This window comes from Tachyglossus aculeatus, chromosome Y3, assembly GCF_015852505.1.
Source record: "Tachyglossus aculeatus isolate mTacAcu1 chromosome Y3, mTacAcu1.pri, whole genome shotgun sequence".
Lineage (NCBI taxonomy): Eukaryota > Metazoa > Chordata > Mammalia > Monotremata > Tachyglossidae > Tachyglossus > Tachyglossus aculeatus.
The window spans coordinates 2,570,923-2,594,769 of NC_052095.1; the positions used below are offsets into that span (position 1 = coordinate 2,570,923).

General features: G+C 43.7%; 1 protein-coding gene across 1 annotated transcript in view; it reads right to left on the minus strand.

Moving 5' to 3' along the window:
* Window positions 1-23,847, minus strand: part of LOC119946727 (E3 SUMO-protein ligase PIAS4-like) — a 64,963-nt gene that overhangs the window by 32,796 nt on the left and 8,320 nt on the right. The window contains exon 2 of the mRNA XM_038768145.1: window positions 15,175-15,589. Within this exon, the coding sequence (XP_038624073.1) occupies window positions 15,175-15,589 (415 nt within the window). The remainder of the gene's footprint in view (window positions 1-15,174; window positions 15,590-23,847) is intronic.

Here is a 23,847-nt window from a genome sequence, read left to right on the forward strand (position 1 = left end):
GATCTGGGTGTCATCAACAACAACAACAACAACAACAACAACAACAACAATCGTATTTATTGAGCACTTACTATGTGCAGAGCACCATACTAAGCGCTTGGGAAGTACAAATTGGCAACATATAGCGACAGTCCCTACCCAACAGTGGGCTCACAGTCTAAAAGGGGGAGACAGAGAACAGAACCAAACATACTGACAAAATAAAATAAATAGAATAGATAGGTAGAAGTAAAATAAATAAATAAATAGAGTAATAAATATGTACAAACATATATACATATATACACGTGCTGTGGGGAAGGGAAGGAGGTAAGATGGGGGATCGAGAGGGGGACGAGGGGGAGAGGAAGGAAGGGGCTCAGTCTGGGAAGGCCTCCTGGAGGAGGTGAGCTCTCAGCAGGGCCTTGAAGGGAGGAAGAGAGCTAGCTTGGCGGATGGGCAGAGGGAGGGCATTCCAGGCCCGGGGGATGACGTGGGCCGGGGGTCGATGGCGGGACAGGTGAGAGCGAGGTACGGTGAGGAGATTAGCGGCGGAGGAGCGGAGGGTGCGGGCTGGGCTGTAGGAGAGAAGGGAGGTGAGGTAGGAGGGGGCGAGGTGATGGAGAGCCTTGAAGCTGAGGGTGAGGAGTTTCTGCCTGATGCACAGATTGATTGGTAGCCACTGGAGATTTTTGAGGAGGGGAGTAATATGCCCAGAGCGTTTCTGGACAAAGATAATCCGGGCAGCAGCATGAAGTATGGATTGAAGTGGAGAGAGACACGAGGATGCTCCCATCAGAGAGAAGGCTGATGCAGTAGAGATTATAGTTGAAGCCATGGGAGCGAAGGAGTTCACGAAGGGAGTGAGTGTAGACTGTGATGTGATGAAGTATGTGATGAATGGGTATGGTTTTGGGCTAGGCTTGTGTCCTTCTTCCTGCTGCGTCCCTTTCCCATCTCAGTCGCTCCCTAATGAGCACAGCAAGCAGCGGGTTTTTGGGGTGGGGACACAAGTGAGTTCTGGCAGGGTACGAGCCAACATTCCTACAGACCCAGACCCAGAGAGAGAAATCCACCATGGAGGCCCAAGCCAAGCCAATGGTAGAATCCACCACACTGTAATCTCAAGCCCCAGATCTAACCACTTGTCACATCCCTGGGTGTCATCAATCAATTGATCATATTTATCCAGTGCTTACCATGGGCAGAGCACTGTACTAAGTGCTTGGGAGAGTACAATATAATAAACACATTACCTTCCCATGGCAGGCTTGTAGTCTAGAAGGGGAGACAGACATTAATATAAATAAATAAATTACAGATATGTACATAAGTGCTGTGGAACTGAGGGATTGGTGAATAAAGGGAGCACATCAGGGTGACATAGAAGGGAGTGGGAGAAAAGGAAATGAGGACTTCATCAGGAAAGTGCCTGGGCCTTAATCCACGGCACTTATGTACATATCCATCATTTATTTATATTAATGTCCATCTCCCCGCTGGACTGTAGGCTCATTGTGGGATGAGAATGTGTCTGTTAAATTGTTATAGTGTACTGTCCCAAGTGTGTGGTACAGTGCTCTGCACACAGTAAGCCCTGAATAAATACGACTGACTGGCTGACTGGCAGTCATCTCCATTCACGGTGTGATTGTGGCATTTGTGGATGTCTGTGTGCGTATGAGCTTGCCCCAAATACAGACATGCCTTTAGGCCAAGAGTAAAGTCACCCTGATTGAATTCTCTCAGCTTCCAGGCTGCAACCCCAAATTAAAAAGCCTTTAAGGATATGGGCCCCACCTCTGAGAGGTGCCCTCCTCTCCCCCTCCTCCCCCTCCTCCCCACCTTACCTCCTCCCCCTCCTCCCCACCTTACCTCCTTCCCCTCCCCACAGCACCTGTATATATGTCTATATGTCTGTACGTATTTAATACTCTATTTATTTATTTATTTAATTTGTACATATTTATTCTATTTATTTTATTTTGTTAATATGTTTTGTTTTGTTGTCTGTCTCCCCATTCTAGACTGTGAGCCCGATGTTGGGTAGGGACCGTCTCTATATGTTGCCAACTTGTAAATCCCAAGCGCTTAGTACACTGCTCTGCACACAGTAAGTGCTCAATAAATACGACTGAATGAATGAATGAATGAAGATTGTAAGCTCCATGTGAGAAAACCTGGTTACAGTGTATCTACCCCAGCACTTAGAATAGTGTTTGGCACATAGTAAGTGCTAAACAAATACAATTATTATTATTATTATATGACAAGGCAGATATTAATATGCACACATACATAAATAATTAAATTACAGATATATATGTATGTGCTGTGAGGATGGGAGGGAGAATGAATAAAGGGAGCAAGTCAGGGTGACATAGAAGGGAGTGGGAAAAGAGGTCAGGAGGGCTTAGTCAGGGAAGCCTTCTTGGAGGAGATGTGCCTTCAATAAAGCTTTGCAGTGTGGAGAGCAATTATCTGTCTCATATTAGGAGATAGGGCATTCCAGGCTAGATGCAGGATATGGGCAAGAGGTCAGTGGTGAGACAGAGGAGATTGAGGTACAGCGTGAAGGTTATTCATTCATTCAATCGTATTTATTGAGCGCTTACTGTGTGCAGAGCACTGTACTAAGCACTTGGAAAGTACAAGTCAGCAACATACAGAGACAGTCCCTACCCAACAACGTGCTCACAATCTAGAAGGGGGAGACAGACAACAAAACAAAACATGTAGATGGGTGTCAAAACCATCAGAAAAAATAGAATTATAGCTATATGAACATCATAGCATTAGCATTAGAAGAGCAAAGTGTGCGGACTGGGTTGTAGTAGGAGGGTAGCGAGGAGGGGTAGGAGGGGGTAAGGTGATTGAATGCTTTCAAGCCAATGGTGAGATCAGCGAGAAAGCTAGGGAAGTAGTCAAGGGGGCAAAGAAAAGTACTTGGAACAGTGTGGTAGCAGGTTGGATGGAGTGGAAAGAGCAGATTCTAAGGAAGATGTGAAGGAAAAACCAATAGGATTTCACTGAATCAATCAATCAATCATATTTATTGAGTGCTTACTGTGTGCAGAGCACTGTACTAAGCGCTTGGGAAGTACAAGTTGGCAACATGTAGAGACGGTCCCTACCCAACAGTGGGCTCACAGTCTAGAAGGGGGAGATAGAGAACAAAACCAAACAAATTAACAAAATAAAATAAACAGAATAGATAAGTACAAGTAAAATAAATAAATAAATGAATAGAGAAATAAATATGTACAAACATTTATACATGCATACAGGTGCTGTGGGGAAGGGAAGGAGGTAAGATGGGGGATGGAGAGGGGGATGAGGGGGAGGGGAATCAATCAATCAATCAATCGTATTTATTGAGCACTTACTGTGTGCAGAGCACTGTACTAAGCACTTGGGAAGTACAAGTTGGCAACATATAGAGACAGTCCCTACCCAACAGTGGGCTCACAGTCTAGAAGGGGGAGACAGAGAACAAAACCAAACATATTAACAAAATAAAATAAATAGAATAGATATGTACAAGTAAAATAAATAAATAAATAAATAGAGTAATAAATATGTACAAACATATACATATATACAGGTGCTGTGGGGAAGGGAAGGAGGTAAGACAGGGGCATGGAGAGGGGGACGAGGGGGAGAGGAAGGAAGGGGCTCAGTCTGGGAAGGCCTCCTGGAGGAGGTGAGCTCTCAGTAGGGTCTTGAAGGGAGGAAGAGAGCTAGCTTGGCGGATGGGCAGAGGGAGGGCATTCCAGGCCCGGGGGATGACGTGGGCCGGGGGTCGATGGCGGGACAGGCGAGAACGAGGTACGGTGAGGAGATTAGCGGCAGAGGAGCGGAGGGTGCGGGATGGGCTGTGAAGGAGAAAAGGGAGGTGAGGTAGGAGGGGGCAAGGTGATGGACAGCCTTGAAGCCCAAGGTGAGGAGTTTCTGCCTGATGCGTGATTGATTGGTAGCCACTGGAGATTTTTGAAGAGGGGAGTAACATGCCCAGAGCATTTCTGGACAAAGACAATCTGGGCAGCAGCATGAAGTATGGATTGAAGTGGGGAGAGACACAAGGATGGGAGATCACAGAGAAGGCTGATGCAGTAGTCCAGATGGGATAGGATGAGAGCCTGAAAGAGCAGGGTAGCGGTTTGGATGGAGAGGAAAGGGCAGATCTTGGCAATGTTGCGGAGCTGAGAGTGGCAGGTTTTGGTGATGGCTTGGATGTGAGGGGTGAATGAGAGAGCGGGGTCAAGGATGACACCAAGGTTGCAGGCTTGTGAGACGGGAAGGATGGTAATGCCGTCAACAGTGATGGGAAAGTCAGGGAGAGGGCAGGGTTTGGGAGGGAAGACAAGGAGTACAGTCTTGGACATGTTGAGTTTTAGGTGGTGGGCAGACATCCAGATGGAGATGTCCTGAAGGCAGGAGGAGATGTGAGCCTGGAGGGAGGGGGAGAGAGCAGGGGCAGAGATGTAGATTTGGGTGTCATCAGCGTAGAGATGATAGTTGAAGCCGTGGGAGCGAATGAGGTCACCAAGGGAGTGAGTGTAGATCGAGAACAGAAGGGGACCAAGAACTGAACCTTGGGGAACCCCCACAGTAAGGGGATGGGAGGGGGAGGAGAAGCCTGCAAAAGAGACTGGGAATAAACGACCGGAGAGATAAGAGGAGAACCAGGAGAGGACGGAGTCTGTGAAGCCAAGGTTGGATAGCGTGTTGAGGAGAAGGGGGTGGTCCACAGTGTTGAAGGCAGCTGAGAGGTCGAGGAGGATTAGGATAGAGTATGAGCCATTGGATTTGGCAAGCAGGAGGTCATTGGTGACCTCTGAGGAGACTGAAAGACTGAATGTGCAGAACGAATGAGAAATGAGTCAAGGATAATGCCCAGGTATGGATTTGCGAGACTGGGAGTATGATGGTGCTGTCCTCAATGAGAAGAAAGTCAGGGGGAAGACTAAATTTGGATGGAAAAGTGAGAAGCTCTGTTTGAGGTATGTAAAATATCCAAAAAGAGATGTTCCCAAGGCAGAACAAAATGTGAGACTGCAGAGAAGGAGAAATCAGGACTAGGGAGGTAGATTTTTTTCTGTTCATTGATACATTGTACTCTTGCAAGTGCATAGTACACTGTTTTGCACACAGTAATAACTGAACGAATTTGGGAATCATCTGCGTAGATATGGCAGTTGAAATAATGCAAGTTCTCCAAGGGAGTGGCATATTAGGAGAATAGAAGGGGACCCAGAACTGAAATTTTACCACACCCCTACAATTAGAAAGTAGTAGGCAGAGAAGGAGCCCATGAAAGACTGCGACACATATTCAACAGGTCACCAAATCCTGTCAGTTCAACCTTCATGACATTGCTAAACTCCATCCTTTCTTCTAACTACCACATTAATCCAAGCACTTACTCTATCCTGTCTTGTACTGTATTACCCTCCTTGGCGTTCTACCTGTCTCCTGTTCCTCACCACTGCAATCCACACTTTCCTCCGCTGCCAGGATCATTTTGTACAAAATGTTCAGTCCATGTTTCCTCACTCCTCAGTCAGTCAGTCAGTCAGTCAGTCAGTCAGTCATATTTACTGAGTGCTTTCTGTGTTCAAAACACTGTACTAAACTCTTGAGAGGGCAATATAAAAATACAACAGACAAATCCCCTGCCCACAGTGAGTTTACAGACTAGAGGGAGCTTACAGTCAAGAAACTCCACGGATTGCCCATTCATCTCAGCAACAAGACAAACTTCTCACCATCAACTTTAAAGCACCAATCACCACCCTGATTTCCCACTACAACCCAGCCGGCACACTTCGCTATTCTAATCCCATCTAATTCCACTGTACCGTAATCTTGTATATATCTTACTACTGACCTTATCCAGGACTTACTTCTGGCCTGGAACATCCTCCCTTTTCATGTTTCACACACTCTCCCCACCTTTATTAAAAGTACACCTCCTCCAAGAGGTCTTCCATGACTAACCAGTCACTTCCTCTTCTCCCACTCCTTCCTGTGTCACCCTGACACTTGGATTTGTATGCTTTATTCACTCCTCCCTCAGCCCCAAATTCATTCATTAATTCAATCATATTTATTGAGCGCTTACTATGTGCAGAGCACTGTACTAAGCACTTGGGAAGTACAAGTCAGCAATATATAGAGACAGTCCCTACCCAACAATGGGCTCACCGTCTAAAAGGGGGAGATACATAACAAAACAAAACATGTAGACAAGTGTCAAAACTGTCATAACAAATAGAATTAAAGCTATATGCACATCATTAACAAAATAATTAGAATAGTAAATATGTACAAGTAAAATAAATAGAGTAATAAATCTGTACAAATATATATATAAGTACTGTGGGGAGGAAAAGGAGGTAGGGCGGGGGGGATGGGGAAGAGGAGGGGAAAAGGGGGGCTCAATCTGGGAAGGCCTCCAGGGGGTGGTGAGCTCTCAGGGGCTTTGAAAGGAGGAAGAGAGCTAGCTTCGTGGATGTGTGGAGGGAGGGCATTCCAGGCCAGGGGAAGGAGATGGGCTCAGAATCGACAATGGGACAGGCAAGAATGAGGTACAGTGAAGACGTTACTGGCAGAGGAGCGGAGGGTGCAGGCTGGGCTGTAGAAGGTGAGAAGGGAGGTGAGGTAGGAGGGGATGAGGTGATGGAGAGCCTTGAAGCCAAGAGTGAGAAGTTTTTGCTTGATTTGTAGGTTGACAGGCAGCCACTGGAGATTTTTGAGGAGGGGAGTAACATGCCTAGAGCATTTCTGCACAAAGATGATCTGGGCAGCAGAGTAAACTATAAACTGAAGTGGGGAGAGACAGCAGAATGGGAGATCAGAGAGGAGGCTGATGCAGTAATCCAGTCAGGATAGGATGAGAGACTGAACCAGCAAGGTAGCGGTTTGGATGGAGAGGAAAGGGCGGATCTTCGCGATGTTGTGGAGGTGAGACTGGAAGGTTTTTTGGTGATGGATTGGATGTGTACAGTGAACGAGAGAGCAGAGTGGAGAATGACACCAAGGTTGCAGGCTTGTGAGGCAGGAAGGGTGGCTGTGTGACTACAGTGATGGAAAAGTCAGGGAGAGGGCAGGGGTTTGGAGAAGAATGTAAGAAGGGAGAAAGGCTGATAACTGAACGGTGCTGTGGGGTTAAGGGTGAGATTTTTAGGAGATGGGATGCATAAGCATGTTTGGAAGCAGAGGAGCCATTTGAAAGTGAGTAGCTGAAGATGGTCATCAGAGAAGGAAGAAGAGAGGGCCAAGAATTTTGATAAAGTGGATAGAGTTTGCCCCTACTAAACATTATTACTACTATGTGCTGGGGTAGCTACAAGGTAATCAGGTTGTTCCACATGGGGCTCACAGTCTTAATTCCCATTTTAAGGATGAGGTAGCAGGCACAGAGAAGTTATGTGACTTGTCCAAAGTCACACAGCTGATAAGTGGTGGAGCAGGAATTAGAACCCATGACCTCTGACTCCCAAGCCTGTGCTCTTTCCACTAAGCCATGCTGCTTCCCATAATAATGCTAATGCTAGATAATGCTAGTTTAAACCAGAATGGGAGTCATTTGAGTGGCGAAGGAAAAGATGAATCCCTCTAATGGAACTCACATCTTCCTCATATTTAGCAGGCCATATTTCTTCACATCCTCAAACTCCTTCTTAAGATCCTACCTATTTCAAGAAACATGGAGCACACACCCCTAGAATCACCCCTTGGAACTAATTTATACAGAATCAATTTTCCTATGAGTCTTCACTATGAATAGAATATGGCTGAGGATATATGGAACATTTTCAGTAATTCTTATCTTCCTAATTAAAGTGGCATGCAATGGTCTGAAAAAATGGAATGATCATGATTTGAGTACAATAAAGGAAACTTTCCTTAATACCAGGCCCTTCAAGAATGTAATCTTGGTGGTACCGAACTAACTGCTCAGACCTAAATTCAGGCTTACACTATTCTCTGTGCATACCGGGCCATGAGATAGTTAAATTGAAGGTATGCATCCTCCAGCCACTCTTCCTACCAGTGCTCAGAGTGAAACTATAGCTATCATCTGCCACCACCCCACTGCACTGTCCAGGATCCCAACTCCTGAAAACACTCAACCCATCTTCAAACTTTATTAAAAGCATCTCCTCCAAGAGGCCTCCCCTGATTAAGTCTAAACTTCCCTACTCCCTTTTCCTTCTGTGACCTCTTAATAGTAGGAGCTGTACACCTTAAGTCCTTGGTATTCACCCCATCTTCAGCTCCATAGCACTTATACACATATCTGTAATTCATTTACTTATATTAATGTCTGTCTCACTAGTTTGGAAGTTCCTTGTGGTCAGGTAATGTACCTACCAACTCTATTTATACCAAGATTTAATCTGAAGCAGCAGATGTTCTAAAGGCTATGGTTGTGAAAGGACTCTTGATTACCTGGGTGGCAGTACCATGAGGATTCTTTACCACTTGATTTTGCTAGACTCTTAATTTTTATGTTGTTTTTGTAATGATAATAATTGTGGTATACATTAACCACTTACTATGTACCAAGAACTGTACTACGCACTGGAGAAGATACAATATAGGCAGATCATTGGGCAAATGGGGCTCACAATACAAAGTCTATATATTTACATGATTTTACCTTTCCTTCTGTTTTAGTCTTTATTTTGAACCCATGAAGGACCACTTTCTGGGTCTAATTTTCACTTGTGTATTTGTTTACCAGGTACAGAGTTCGCAGCTAATAAACGCTATTACTACTATGACTACTACTAGTACTACTACTATGACTATGACTTCAACTACTACTTTGACTACTACTACTATATACTACTATTGACTACTATTTGTTGCTGAATTGTACTCTGCAAGCACTTAGTAGAGTGCAGTGCACACAGTAAGCGCTCAAAAAATACTACTGAATGAATGAATAGTATGACTACTACTTATTACCATTTACTACTTCCTCTTCTTCCTGCTCCTCCTTCCTCCTCCTCCTCCTACTGCTGCTACTACTAACATCACTATCCTCCTAACGGGCCCAAGTCTTATTCAATTCATTCTATGCATTCATGCTCTAAGATGTAACCAGGAGGCCTGTCAGCTATATAAAACAGCTCCTCTTAGAAGCTTTTTCATCTCATCTGACATGAAATAACATCAAAATTCTTACAGTTACTCAAGAATTAATGTATGATATCTATTAAATTCTTATTATTTGTCCAAGGCCTTTACATGCCTGCTTTTTAAACTGGAAACAAACCCCAGCTCACATGAAGCTCATAATCTACTTTATCCCCATTTAGATGACATAACTGAGGCTAAGTGATTTCAACAAGTTCTCACACAAAAGGCCAGTGGTGGAGGTGGGACCTCAAACCCAGGTCTTCTGACAGATGTATGAGTTTTCCTCTAGCCAAGCTCTGAGCTGACAACTGCATTCTAGAGATATATATAATTTTAAATCTCTTTGCCAAATTAACTAAATATTATAGGCTAAACATTAGTCTAGAAAACAAATTATAATTGTAGTAGTCATCATCAACACCATCATCACCATCAAGGTTATTTATTAAGCACTTAGTATTTGCAGAGCACTATACTAACTACTTGGGAGAGTACAATACAACAGAGTAGGAACACTCATTAGAGGCCCACAGTGAGCTTAGATAGGGAGACAGACATTAGTATTAATAATTTGGTATAAATAATATAGTTTATAGTTTTTCAGACTACAGTTAACAGTCTGCAAAAAAGAAGTCAAATACCCAACCAGATATATACCCTGGCAACTGAAGGACCACCGTGGCTCTGCTGTGATCCTACACACCGTAATTCAGCAGGAAGTTTCACAAATGAATAGAAGCAACATAACATTGGATAGAGCACAGGGCTGAGAGTCAGAAAAACCTGGATTCCAAACCCAGCTCCACAACTTGTCTATGTGTGACCCTGGAAAAGTCACTTCATTTCTCAATGTTTCAGTTCCCTCATCTGTAAATTGAGGATTAAGACTGTGAGTAACCATGAGGAACACAGACTGTGTCCTATGTTATTACCCTGTACCTACCTCAAGTGCTTAGTACAGTGACTGGCTCATAATAAACACTAAACAAATACAATTTAAAAACAAACTAACAAACAAACAAAAAAACCTAATAGACCTGGTGCTTTGGAAAGATGCAGACTTTATAGAGAAACAGGCAGCAAGTTCGAGGGATCACAAATACTCCAATCTTGCAGCCCCTCGTTAAGTAATACACACTAACTTCCTAATAACAAGAACAAGAATCAAAACAACAATTATGATATTTGCATATTATAAATGATCAGATACATAATATAATGATATTGTTATTTTTATAAAATAATAAAATAATAATAATGGCATTTATTAAGCACTATGTGCAAAGCACTGTTCTAAATGCTGGGGAGTTTACAAGGTGATCAGGTTGTCCCACGGGGGGCTCACAGTCTTAATCCCCATTTTACAGATGAGGTAACTGAGGCCCAGAGAAGTTAAGTGACTTGTCCAAAGTCACACAGCTGACAAGTGGTGGAGCCGGGATTTGAACCCATGATCTCTGACTCCAAAGCCCGTGCTCTTTCCACTGAGCTATGCTGCTTCCCTAGCATTTGTTTAGTGCTTACTACGTGCCAGGTACTGAACTAAGTGCTTGAGGTAGGCATACGCTAATCAGGTTGACATGGTGTCATTAATAGTGTCCTGGGCTCTGTTACAAGGCTGCCCATGCCGGAAGAATAACTACCTTTAACATCTGGCTTCCATCCCCTACACTCCACCAAAACTGCCAACTCAAAGGCCACCAATGGCCTCCTTCTTGCCAAATCCAATGGATCCTTCTCTATCCTAATCCTCCTTGACCTCTCAGCTGCCTTCGACACTGGACTACCCCCTTCTCCTCAACACACTATCCAACCTGGATTTCACAGACTCTGTCCTCTCCTGGTTCTCCTCTTATCTCTCTGGCCATTGATTCTCAGTCTCCTTCCTCCTCCCCCTCCTATCCCCTTACTGGAGGGGTTCCTCAGGAGTCAGTTCTTGTCCCCTTCTCAGTTCTTGTCCCCTTCTGTTCTCTATCTATACTACCTCCCTTGGTGAACTCATTCACTCCCATGAATTCAACTATCATCTCTACACTGATGACACCCAAATCTACAACTCCACCCCTCTCTCTCCCTCCCTCCAAGCTCATATCCGCTCCTGCCTTCAGGACATCTCCATTTGGATGTCTGCCGGCCATCTAAAATTCAACATGTCCAACACTGGGCTTTTTACCCTCCCTCCCAAACCCTGTCCTCTCCCTGACTTTCCCGTGACTGTAGGCAGCGCTACTACCCTTCCCATCTCACAAGCTTGCAACCTTGGTATCATCCTTGAATCCGCTCTCTCATTCACCCCACACATCCAATCCATCACCAAAACCTGCCAGTCTCAATTCCACAACAACGTCAAGATCCGCCCTTTCCTCTCCATCCAAACTGCTACCTTTCTGGTTCGATCCCTAATTCTATCCCAACTGGATTACCGCATCAGCCTCCTCTCTGATCCCCATCTTCCTGTCTCTCTCTGCTTCAGTCTATACTTCACTCTGCTACCCGGATTATCTCTGTACAGAAATGCTCTGGGCATGTCAATCCTCTCCTGAAAAATCTCCAGTGGTTGCCTATCAACCTATGATTCAAGCAAAAACTCTTTACTCTCGGATTCAAGGGTCTCCATCACCTCACCCCCTCTTACCTCACCTGCCTTTTCTCCTTCTACAGTCCAGCCTGCACCCTCCACTGCTCTGCCACTAACCTCCTCACTGTGCCTCATTCTCGCATGTCCCACTGTCGACCCCTGGCCCACATCCTTCCCCTGGCCTGGAATGCCCTCCCTCCACACAACCGCCAAACTAGCTCTCTTCCTCTCCTCAAAGCCCTACTTAGAGCTCACCTCCTCCAGGAGACCTTCCCAGACTGAGCCCCCTTTTTCCTCTCCTCCTCCCCAACCCCCCCGCCTTACCTTCTTCCCCTCCCCACTGCACTTGTATACATATTTGTACAGATTTATTACTCTATTTATTTTACATGTACATATTTACTATTCTATTTATTTTATTAATGATGTGCATATAGCTATAATTCTATTTATTCTAACGGTTTTGACACGTGTCTTCATGTTTTGTTTTGTTGTCTGTCTCCCCCTTCTAGACTGTGAGCCCGTTGGTGGGTAGGGACCGTCTCTATATGTTGCCAACTGTACTTCCCAAAAGCTTAGTACAGTGCTCTGCACACAGTAAGCGCTCAATAAATACAATTTAATGAATGAATAAATGAATGAATCATGGCAGTTGCATGGAATACTTCACACATGAGCTGTTTACTTGAAGTGGTGGGGAATCTGGAAATTCCCACTGGCCAAAATCCATTATTTTACTCATCTTCAAATTACTAGGGTTTGTAGACTCCATCAATTCTGGTCTGTTACTTCGTTTTGTTTTGTTTGGTTGTCTGTCTCCCCCTTCTAGACTGTGAGCCCATTGTTGGGTATCTCTCCGGTCGTTCTTTCTCAGTCTCTTTTGCAGGCTCCTCCTCCCCCTCCCATCCTCTTACTGTGGGAGTTCCCCAAGGTTCAGTGCTTGGTCCCCTTCTGTTCTCAATCTACACTCACTCCCTTGGTGACCTCATTCGCTCCCACGGCTTCAACTATCACCTCTACGCTGATGACACCCAGATCTACATCTCTGCCCCTGCTCTCTCCCCCTCCCTCCAGGCTCGCATCTCCTCCTGCCTTCAGGACATCTCCATCTGGATGTCCGCCCGCCACCTAAAGCTCAACATGTCGAAGACTGAGCTCCTTGTCTTCCCTCCCAAACCTTGTCCTCTCCCTGACTTTCCCATCTCTGTTGACGGCACTACCATCCTTCCCGTCTCACAAGCCCGCAACCTTGGTGTCATCCTCGACTCCGCTCTCTCATTCACCCCTCACATCCAAGCCGTCACCAAAACCTGCCGGTCTCAGCTCCGCAACATTGCCAAGATCCGCTCTTTCCTCTCCATCCAAACCGCTACCCTGCTAATTCAAGCTCTCATCCTATCCCGTCTGGACTACTGCACTAGCCTTCTCTCTGATCTCCCATCCTCGTGTCTCTCTCCACTTCAATCCATACTTCATGCTGCTGCCCGGATTATCTTTGTCCAGAAACGCTCTGGACATATCACTCCCCTCCTCAAAAACCTCCAATGGCTACCGATCAATCTGCGCATCAGGCAGAAACTCCTCACCCTGGGCTTCAAGGCTCTCCATCACCTCGCCCCCTCCTACCTCACCTCCCTTCTCTCCTTCTACTGCCCAGCCCGCACCCTCCGCTCCTCCACCACTAATCTCCTCACTGTACCTCGCTCTCGCCTGTCCCGCCATCGACCCCCGGCCCACGTCATCCCCCGGGCCTGGAATGCCCTCCCTCTGCCCATCCGCCAAGCTAGCTCTCTTCCTCCCTTCAAGGCCCTGCTGAGAGCTCACCTCCTCCAGGAGGCCTTCCCAGATTGAGCCCCTTCTTTCCTCTCCCCCTCGTCCCCCTCTCCATCCCCCCGCCTTACCGCCTTCCCCTCCCCACAGCACCTGTATATATGTATATATGGTTGTACATATTTATTACTCTGTTTATTTATTTATTTATTTATTTATTTTACTTGTACATTTCTATCCTACTTATTTTATTTTGTTGGTATGTTTGGTTCTGTTCTCTGTCTCCCCCTTTTGGACTGTGAGCCCACTATCGGGTAGGGACTGTCTCTATGTGATGCCAATTTGTACTTCCCAAGCGCTTAGTACAGTGCTCTGCACATAGTAAGCGCTCAATAAATACGATTGATTGATTGATTGATAGGGACTGTCTCTATATGTTGCCGACTTGTACTTCCCAAGTGCTTAGTACAGTGCTCTGCACACAGTAAGCGCTCAATAAATACGACTGAATGAATGAATGAATGAAGGGGCTGAGGGAGGAGTGAATCAAGGGTACAAATCCAATGAATGAATGTTACTATTATGTTTAGGCATAATTCCACCTAAATGATGAGCCAACAGTGACTATTTATTATTAACTTCTCCAAGTGTTAACATGGATTTTTCAAGGTATTTTTGTTCAATTTTCAGGTCTTCTCTAGCCTTTCTTTCCAGGCCTACCTATTATGCACATGGAAAATAGTTTACTACAATACCAATATCCACCAACCTGATGCAAAAGCCAAGAAAGTTTTAGTATGTCATGTGAGAGGCTATGAAAAAGTGTAACCATATATAAAAAATTGTGGTATTGCTCAGCCTTTTTATAGTTGTGCAACATGAATTTCCATAAATGCCACATCCAATTTACTGAACAGTTCTGCTAGCCCAACTACGTACTATACTTAACATCAAAGGACAACAGGACAACAAACAAGGAAGTCCTAAAATTAAGTCAGTCTCCTTGCTTCAAGGAATTGAAGCAGTTGCAACAGGTGGGGCGGCATTTGAAGAGAATGGATGACAGTGCCCACAGAACACAAACAGCTCATCAACAGTGAGCTGAAAACGGGAAAACCAACAGAAAAGAAGACAGAAGAAACTTTTAACGACAGAATAAATGGAGTCTCAGACAATGTTTCATCCCAGTTGAAACCTGGGAGCCAACTGTCAGAGAAAAAAACAATTGTGAATTGCAATCAAGAAAAGGAAAATGTGTTTTGTAAGAAGACAAGAGCAACCAGGCACCAGACAGTGCCAGCAACAAGTATTACACACCAGGAAGATGTCACTGTTATCATAGTGAAACCTGTAATACAGAACCCTAAGTCATCAGAATACTAGGAAAGACAGTGTTGCAAAATAAAATTAGTTTAATTAATTTTAAAAAGCAACAAAATACCCATGATGAGCATTAATAATCATTGAACATATTTAATTCAGGTTGATGAGGGTTGACAAATGCTAACCTGAAAACAAATAATTTACAGAATGGAGAAAAATATCTGACATGAAGTATCACTTCTAAATTCATGAAGTGAAATATCACTTCTAAATTCTTAGGTTCCTTCATCCGCAATGACCACATTACTTTAAACATCTATTAAGCACTGCCCTAATCACCCGGCAATTTGAAAGACAACACAGTGACTTACCTAACTCTGTTGGTTTCAGCAATTCATCCAAGGTACTGAAGAAGGGCAGTTCTACTAGCTGAACTTCTGGCTTTACTTCAGAGGGTAATTGTCCCAAGTCATTAAGGTATTTTCCATAGATCACAGGATTGCTGATGCTGGGAGCAGATACAACCATTCTAGAAATTCTGCTACTCTGGTCATATGTTGAATTTTTAGCAAAATTGTCCCGGGATTGGTGTGAGTGTGCTGAATTCGTCTTGATATAGCGTGCCTCATAGAGTTCCTTAATTTTCTTGAAGACTTCAGGACTGCATTCAAACTGAACTAGATGCAGAGCCCTGGTGATAAGCTCATGTTTAAGTCCACTCTTACTTCGTCCAACAAAACCCAGGAGCATCTGAAGATCTGAGACTCTAAAACTCATCACCATATTCTATAGAAAAGCAAGTCACATACAAAAAAAACACTTTTATTATTAGAGGAAACTCAATTCCCTAGACACTATATAAGTCAAGCATTTGGAGTGTTAAAGTGGAATGTTGGAAAATACCTACTATTCTTCAAGTTTTCTGAGAATCCTGCCCTTTAATAGTATTCAACAGCCTGGGATAGGTGTTGAGAACCTGTGGCTTACAAACTATATAGGACTAGAACCAAACATGGATCTTGGCATACGCTTCTACCTGTGAACTCAACACTCTGAGAGTGATGCCATTAGTCTACCTCCACAGCAAAATGCTAACGTATTCAACATGGAAGATGAGAAAGAAGTAGCTGGCTCCTGTGCCTTTCTTACCCTCTAAGGCTGACCATTATGAGGCATTATGACTCCCTCTGTCCTTTTCCTTCCCTTCTACCATTCTTCTCTTTCTTTTTACTTCCTCTCCCTATATTCTTATTTTTTCCCACTACTTCCTCTCACTGTTGATCCTCCCCTTCCCTCTCACTTTGTTTTTCTCTCCCATTTCCCATCCACTTCTCTTTGTTATTCCCGTGGTAGAAACAGCTTTTGCTAATAAAGCAAACATGTAACATGCCAGGGAGACTATACAGTTAAACTGATTCCAGTTTGTGAATCAACTTGCTCAAGAGTTTTGTTTGGTTTTACTCTTCTACTCCAAAAAGTTGCTGGTCCTGCCATAAAATAACAGCTCTAAAATGTTGTCAGAGGCCTCTCTGATTATTTTGACATGGTTTAAACTAAGTAAAATTTCTTCTTTTAGAAAACAAAACAGGATCGCTTTCTGGGCTGATGTAAATAGCAAACCAGCATGATTTTGTGAAAAGCGGACTAGCCTTCTAGAAAAAACACGGATCTTGGTGTAAAGAGAAACCAGTTCTAATCCTGGCTCATGCCGCCTGTCTGATGTGACCTTGGGCAAGTTAATTCACTCCTGTGGGCTTCTAAAATGGGATATCAATATCTGCTTTCCATCTCTTTTAGGCAATGAGCCCGATTTGGTACAGGGGCTGTGTCTGACCTTATCATCTTATAGCTACATTAACATTTAGTGCAATGCTTGAAATACAGTAAAAGCACTAACAAATACCACATTATTATTAGACTTGGCGATTCCAAAAAAGTAACTGGAGGGTCTATTCAACTGAATACCATAGGAAAGAGCTACAGTTACATTTGAATTTCGTTTTCCCAGACTATGCTGCTACTACTTCAACTCCAAACTCCCACCAGTTCAGGTGTTAGGGCTGTGTGTCCCATTTTAAGCCACTGAGAAACTCCACAGTCCAACAGAATCAGATAATAATAATGGTATTAATATTGGTAGATGGCAGGTAATAATGGTAGATAAGTACGTTTATAATATTTTTAGGCTGAGATTCCACTCTTTTTTATCAGGCTAAGTTTACAACAGCCTCCCCCTTATTTCCCACTTTCTAAGTTCCCCACATCCACTCTCTTTTATCTTTCCTAACCATGTCAAAAGTAATCACTCACCTGACTCAAAATTCACCCCTTCTACGTGGGCCTCTCCCCCTAACCCTGCTAGGCTTCAAAATAAATTTGTATCCTCACCCCTTTTATTCCACAATGCCATTTTCAGCCCAATATCTGACAGTTCCAAATCCTCTACCTTCCAACAAACCAACCTATGCCCTTTACTAAAAAAGACTCCCTGAATCCCACAGCACCTTCCATTTAGGGCACTGCCTCACTGTCTCTACTCTTATCCAAACTTCTCACACTGAGTTTGAGAATCCACTGACTCCACTTCCTTACCTCCATCTCATCAGTAACGTAATTATAAATAAAAAGAATTATAATATATACCCATTATTAATAGAAATAGAATTATAAATATGCATATACACAAGTGCTATGGGGAGGGGGACAGAGCAAATGGAGCAAGTTGGGGCAAGGGAGAGGGGAGAGAGAGAAGAGGAAAAGGGGGACAGTCTGGGAAGGCCTCCTGGATGAAGTTAGCTTTCAGTAGGGCTTTGAAGGGGGGAAGTGTGCTAGTTTAATATATGCTTGTTATATATGCAATGTATTTGCTAGTTTAATATATGTCTCCCTTTCTAGACTGTAAACTTCTGGTGGGCAGGGAATGTGTCTACCAACTGTACTTTCAAGCACTTAATACAGTGCTCTGCACATAGTTTGTTTTCAGTAAATACTACTGATATATTGATTGACTGGTCATAATAGTTTTGCACCAGGGGAGATAGTCTAATGACTCCTTCAGAGCCACAGATGATTCTTCTCATCCAGCAGACCACTATTCATCAAACCTCTACTAAAATCACAACTCCTCCAGGAAATTCTTCCTAATTTCTCATTTCCCTACCTTTGTCCTCTACAACTGCAATCACTTGAAAAACCACTATCTTCATTAAGTCTGTAATCCCTCTATCTGACCACAACCTCTTCACCTGCCTTCTCTCCCACACACCCCTCCCTGCAAATCTATCCTCTTCCCCTAAAGAGACCTCAGATCTTTTGACCCCATCCAATTTTCTCAACTCATTATGCCCATTTTGCCTCCATACTCCGTCCCTTGAAGACCAAATTGACAGCCTCAATACCATCCAATTAAACCCAACTCACTTGCTCCCTTATCTTGTCAGCATTCTCTTACCACTAACACACAGCCCCGGATCACTTCCACAGACCAATTTCTTCACTCCTGTGCACGAGCAGCAGAGTGCTATTGCGGAAATCTAGATGTCAGTCAAAACTCATCTTCCTCAAGTTCATCCTTGTGAGCTCTCTCTGACCAGCAAAATTATTTCTCCATCCTTACTGACATCAACACTCATTTAAGCTTACCAGATGCTCCAGCCATTTTAACTCCCTCCTCAAACTCTCTACATCCACACATTCCCCAACCCCTGCTTCCAGTGACCTGGAACCAAATTTATTGAGAAAATTGAAACCATCAGATATGAGCTCCCTCAAATCTCCCCTGCCCCTCTTCAGTAGCCTCCCCTTCCGGCCCCCTCTTCCATCTTTCCCAGCAGTACCTCTACAGAACTCCTTCCTTCTCTCAAAATCCACCCCCTCATCTGACCCCATTCCTTCACTTTATCAAAACACTTGACCTCTCCCTTCTTCCCTCCTTAATAGCATTCTTCAACAGTTCATTCTCCAGTGGCTTCTTTCCTGCTGCTTTCAAACACGCTCATGTCTTCCCATTCTAAAAAAACCCTCCATTGACTGCATGACTCCCTCAAGTTACTGCCCCATCTCCCTTCTACCATTCCTCTTCTAATTCCTTCAGCTAGTTGTCTAAGCTTGCTGTCTTAAGTTCCTCTTCTCCAATTCTCTCCTGACTCCCTCCAATCTGGCTTCCATCACCGTCTCAAAGATCACAAATGATCTCCATCTTCTCAAACCCAACAGCCTCTACTCCATCCTAGTCTTCTTTGACCCCTCAACTACCTTGGACACTGCTGACCTCACCCTTCTCCTGGAAACATTACCTAACCTTGGCTTCACTGTCACTGTCCTCTCCTGGTTAACCTCTTATTTCTCTGGCTGCTCAATCTGCCTCCACCCCCTAACTGTGGGTGACCCTCAAGGTTCAGTTCTGGGTCCGCTTCGATTCTCCATCTACACCCACTTCCTTGGAGAACTAATTTGCTCCCATGGCTTCAAATACCAGCTCTTTGTGGATGATTTCCAAATCTAAATCTCCTGCCCTGATCTCTCTGCCATCTCGCATTTCCTCCTGCCTTCAGTAGAGATGTCTACTTGGATGCCCTATTGTCACCTCAAACTTAACATGTCAAAAACAGAACACCCATCTTCCCACCAAACCCCATCCTTTCCCTGACTTTCTGTTCAATGTAGGCAGAACCATCTTCCTGCCTGTCTCACAAGCTTGTAACTTTGGCATTATCCTCGATTCCTTTCTCTCACTTAACCCATATATTCAATCTATTACTAAATCCTGTCAGTTCAACCTTCACAACATCACTAAAATCTGCCCTTTCCTCTTCATCCAAACTATCTCATTATTATTATTATTAGTAGTAGTAGTAGTAGTAGTAGTAATAATAATAATAATAGTCAGTCATCTGTATTTATTGAGCACTTTTTTGGGGTAGAGCACTGTACTAAGCACTGGGGAGAATACAATATAATAGTAAATGGCCACATTCCCTGCCCACAAGCCTACAGTCTATGACAACTATTAACTAATTGCAGTATTTGTTAAGCAGTATGTGCCAGGCACTGTAGTAACAGCTCGGGTGCAACAGCTTTGATAAGGTGTGAAGGAATGGAGTCTGAGCTCCAGGTAGAAGTGGTAGATTGTGAAAGGAAGAAGGAGATCTTCTCTTGAGATATTGATGGGAAATATGGGAGAGTTGAAGAAGGAGCAGGAGGAGAGATAGACTGGAGACAAGAAGGGGAGATTTGAGGGTGATCACACTTGACTGTTTCAATTCTCCTAAAACCATGGCCTGTTCATTATGAGCAATGGTTACAGAAGGTGAGACATGCGAAATTTAAGAAGAGAGTTAAATGTCTGGAATAACTAGTCAGGGAATTGCATATGGGTCAATGAGGATGAAGGAATAATGATGCCAGGCAGTGGAAAGGGCCAGAAGGTCCCGGGTTCTAATCTTGGCTCGACTACTTGTCTGCTTGTTTGCTGTGTGACCTTGGGCAAGTCACTTGACTTCTCTATGCCTCACTTATCTCATCACAGTACGAACTGTACTTTCCAAGTGCTTAGTACAGTGCTCCGCACAGTAAACACTAAATAAATACAACTGAATGAATGAATGAATATGTATATATTGGTATATGTCACTTGTTTATTTTGTGTTTGTTTATTTTTTGGTATATTGGTATATGGTATATGTATATGTATATTGGTATATGTATATATTTGGTATATTGGTATATGTCACTTGTTTATTTTTTGTTTATTTTTTTTTTTAATTTTAATGTCTGTCTCCCCTCTGATGAGTTTGCTGTGGGCAGGAAATGTGTTTGTTTGTGTTATACTGTACTCTCCCAAGTGCTGAATACACTGCTTTGCACACAGTAAGTGCCCAATAAGTACAAATGAATGAATTAATGAATCTCTAGAACAAGGATTAATACTGTTAGCCCTATGTAGGACATGGACTGGTTGTATCTACACCAGTGCTTAGTGCAATGCCTGAGATAATGAGCATTTAACAAATACTATTTAAAAAAAGGCAAGTTAATGCAGCCGTGGAGAAAGGCGGCCTGACATCTGGATTTCCAAAAACAGCATTCTGTGGCTCATGAACAGAAATGAAGAAAGCAGACTGTGGAGGTGATACAGGACTGTGGGTTGGTGTATGAGATCAAGGGACAGTTGAGAGTGTGAGTCGAGTTCAGTAGAAAGGGTGGTGTTGAGGGTGTCAATTTGGTCATCAAGGGAAGGTAGTTTGGGTATGAAGACTAAATGGGGCATGATAACTTCAGAAAACTGGATGGGGTCAAAAGATCAGAGGGCTATGTCGGGGGACTGGACATATCTGTGAGGAGCAGGTGTTAGGGGCAGATGGTAGGGAAGGAGGCTGGGGTAGGAGAGAGAGATTTCAGAGTTGTTGAGAATAAAGACTGCACAGTGACTAGTGATGATGAGTAGGTAAATTCCACTCACAGGAGTGGATGGCTTCTGGAGGGGAATATATGTAGTGGGAGAATAAAGGGGACCTAGAATTGAGCCTTGAGCGATTCCCAGGGTTAGAGTGTGTGAGATAGAATCCTGCAAAAGAGACTGAGAAGGAAAGCAGTTAGAGTCCTGCAAAAGAGAAAGAAAGCATTTATAGAGTTAGGAGAACCAGGAGAGGACAATTTTGGTGAAATAATAATAATAATCGTATTTGTTAAGTGCTTACTATGTTCCAGGCACTATTCTAAGTACAGGGGGAAATGCACGGTAATCAGGTTGTCCCACATGGGGCTCACAGTCTTAATCCCCATTTTACAGATGAGGTAACTGAGGCACAGAGAAGTTAAGTGACATGCCCAAAGTCACACAACTGACAAGTGGCAGAGCTGGGATTAGAACCCATGACCTCTGATTCCCAAGCCCGGCTCTTTCCATGAAACTATGCTGCTTCTTAACATCACCAGTACAAGTCAGCTGTAACTCTAAACTGTAAGCTTGTTGTTGGCAAGGAATGTGTCTACCAAATCTGTTCATTCATTCATTCAATTGTATTTATTGAGCGCTTACTGTGTGCCGAGCACTGTACTAAGCACTTGGGATAAACAAGTCGGCAACATACAGAGACAGTCTCTACCCAACAATGGGCTCACAGTCTAGAAGAGGGAGACACATTATGCACTTGGATCCACAGACCTTTGGATATTTGATATTCAACCCAGCCCTAACCCCACAGAATCATCATCATCATCATCATCAATCGTATTTATTAAGCGCTTACTATGTGCAGAGCACTGTACTAAGCGCTTGGGAAGTACAAATTGGCAACATATAGAGACAGTCCCTACCCAACAGTGGGCTCACAGTCTAAAAGGGGGAGACAGAGAACAAAACCAAACATACTAACAAAATAAAATAAATAGAATAGATAGGTAGAAGTAAAATAAATAAATAAATAGAGTAATAAATATGTACAAACATATATACATATATACAGGTGCTGTGGGGAAGGGAAGGAGGCAAGATGGGGGGATGGAGAGGGGGACGAGGAGGAGAGGAAGGAAGGGGCTTAGTCTGGGAAGGCCTCCTGGAGGAGGTGAGCTCTCAGCAGGGCCTTGAAGGGAGGAAGAGAGCTAGCTTGGCGGATGGGCAGAGGGAGGGCATTCCAGGCCCGGGGGATGAAGTGGACTTACCTACATATCTGTTTAATGTACTCCCCTAAGCACTTAGTTACAATGCTGTGAACATAGTAAGCCCAATAAATATGATTGATTGCTTGATTAAGAAGCAGTGTGGCTCAGTGGAAAGAGCCCGGGCTTCAGAGTCAGAGGTCTTGGGTTCAAATCCCAGCTCTGCCACTTGTCAGATGTGTGACTTTGGGCAAGTCATTTAACTTCTCTGTGCCTCAGTTACCTTATCTGTAAAATGAGGATTAAGACTGTGAGCCCCCTTTGGGACAATCTGATCACCTTGTAACTTCCCCAGTGCTTAGAACAGTGCTTTGCACATAGTAAGCACTTAATAAATGCCATCATGATTATTATTACTTGATGTTTCCAGGAGAAAGAGGTGGTCCACAGTGTCAAACGCAGCTGAGATGTCAGGAAGATTGGGATAGTAAAGAGGTCACTGGTGGATAGAGCACGGGCCTGGTAATCAGGACATGGATTCTAATCCCGGCTCCCCCACTTGTCTGCTGTTGACCTTGGGCAAGTCACTTCACTTCTCTGTGCCTCAGTTAACTCATCTGTAAAATGGGGATTGAGACTGTGAGACCCAGCTGAGGGACTCTGGCCATCTCAATTTGCTTCTAACCATTCATTCATTCATTCATTCAATTGTATTTATTGAGCACTTACTGTGTGCACAGCACTGTACTAAGCACTTGGGAAGTACAAATCGGCAACATACAGAGACAGTCCCTACCCAACAACGGTCTCAGTCTAGAAGGGGGAGAAAGATTAAAACAAACCAAAAAACAAGTAGACAGGCTGCTAACCAGCTCAATGCGTAGTACAGTGCCTGGCACATAGTGAGCACATAACAAATACCATCATTATTAATATTATGATTATTATTATTTTCATGGACTGAATTGGGTGGAAGCCGAATTGCGGGTATAAAATATAACAGAATTGGAGGAGAAGAAATGGAGGCAGCAAGTGTAGATACCTTACTTAAGAAGTTTGGAAATGAATGGTAGTAGGGAGATAGTGATAACTAGAAGGTGTGAAAGGGACAAGGGAGGGCTTTTTATAGAATAGGGAATATATGAGTATGTTTGAGGTGGGAAAGGGGTCACTGGAAAGTGAAAAGCTGAATATTACTTTCAGGGAAGGATCAAGAGGGCAATTTCTTTGATAAGGATTGAAGGGATGGGATTGGACGGGTATAATTTGAGAGGAGATTGGTGCTCTCCACTTGAGATAGTGCTGGGAAGGAAAGGAGAGTAAAAGAAGGAACAGGAAGGAGACACTGGAGAGAAGCAACGGAGACTTTGCAAAGACCTCCCTATATTGTTTCAATTTTATGAACTAAATTCATAGCCAAGTCACTAGAGTCAAGAGATGGGGCA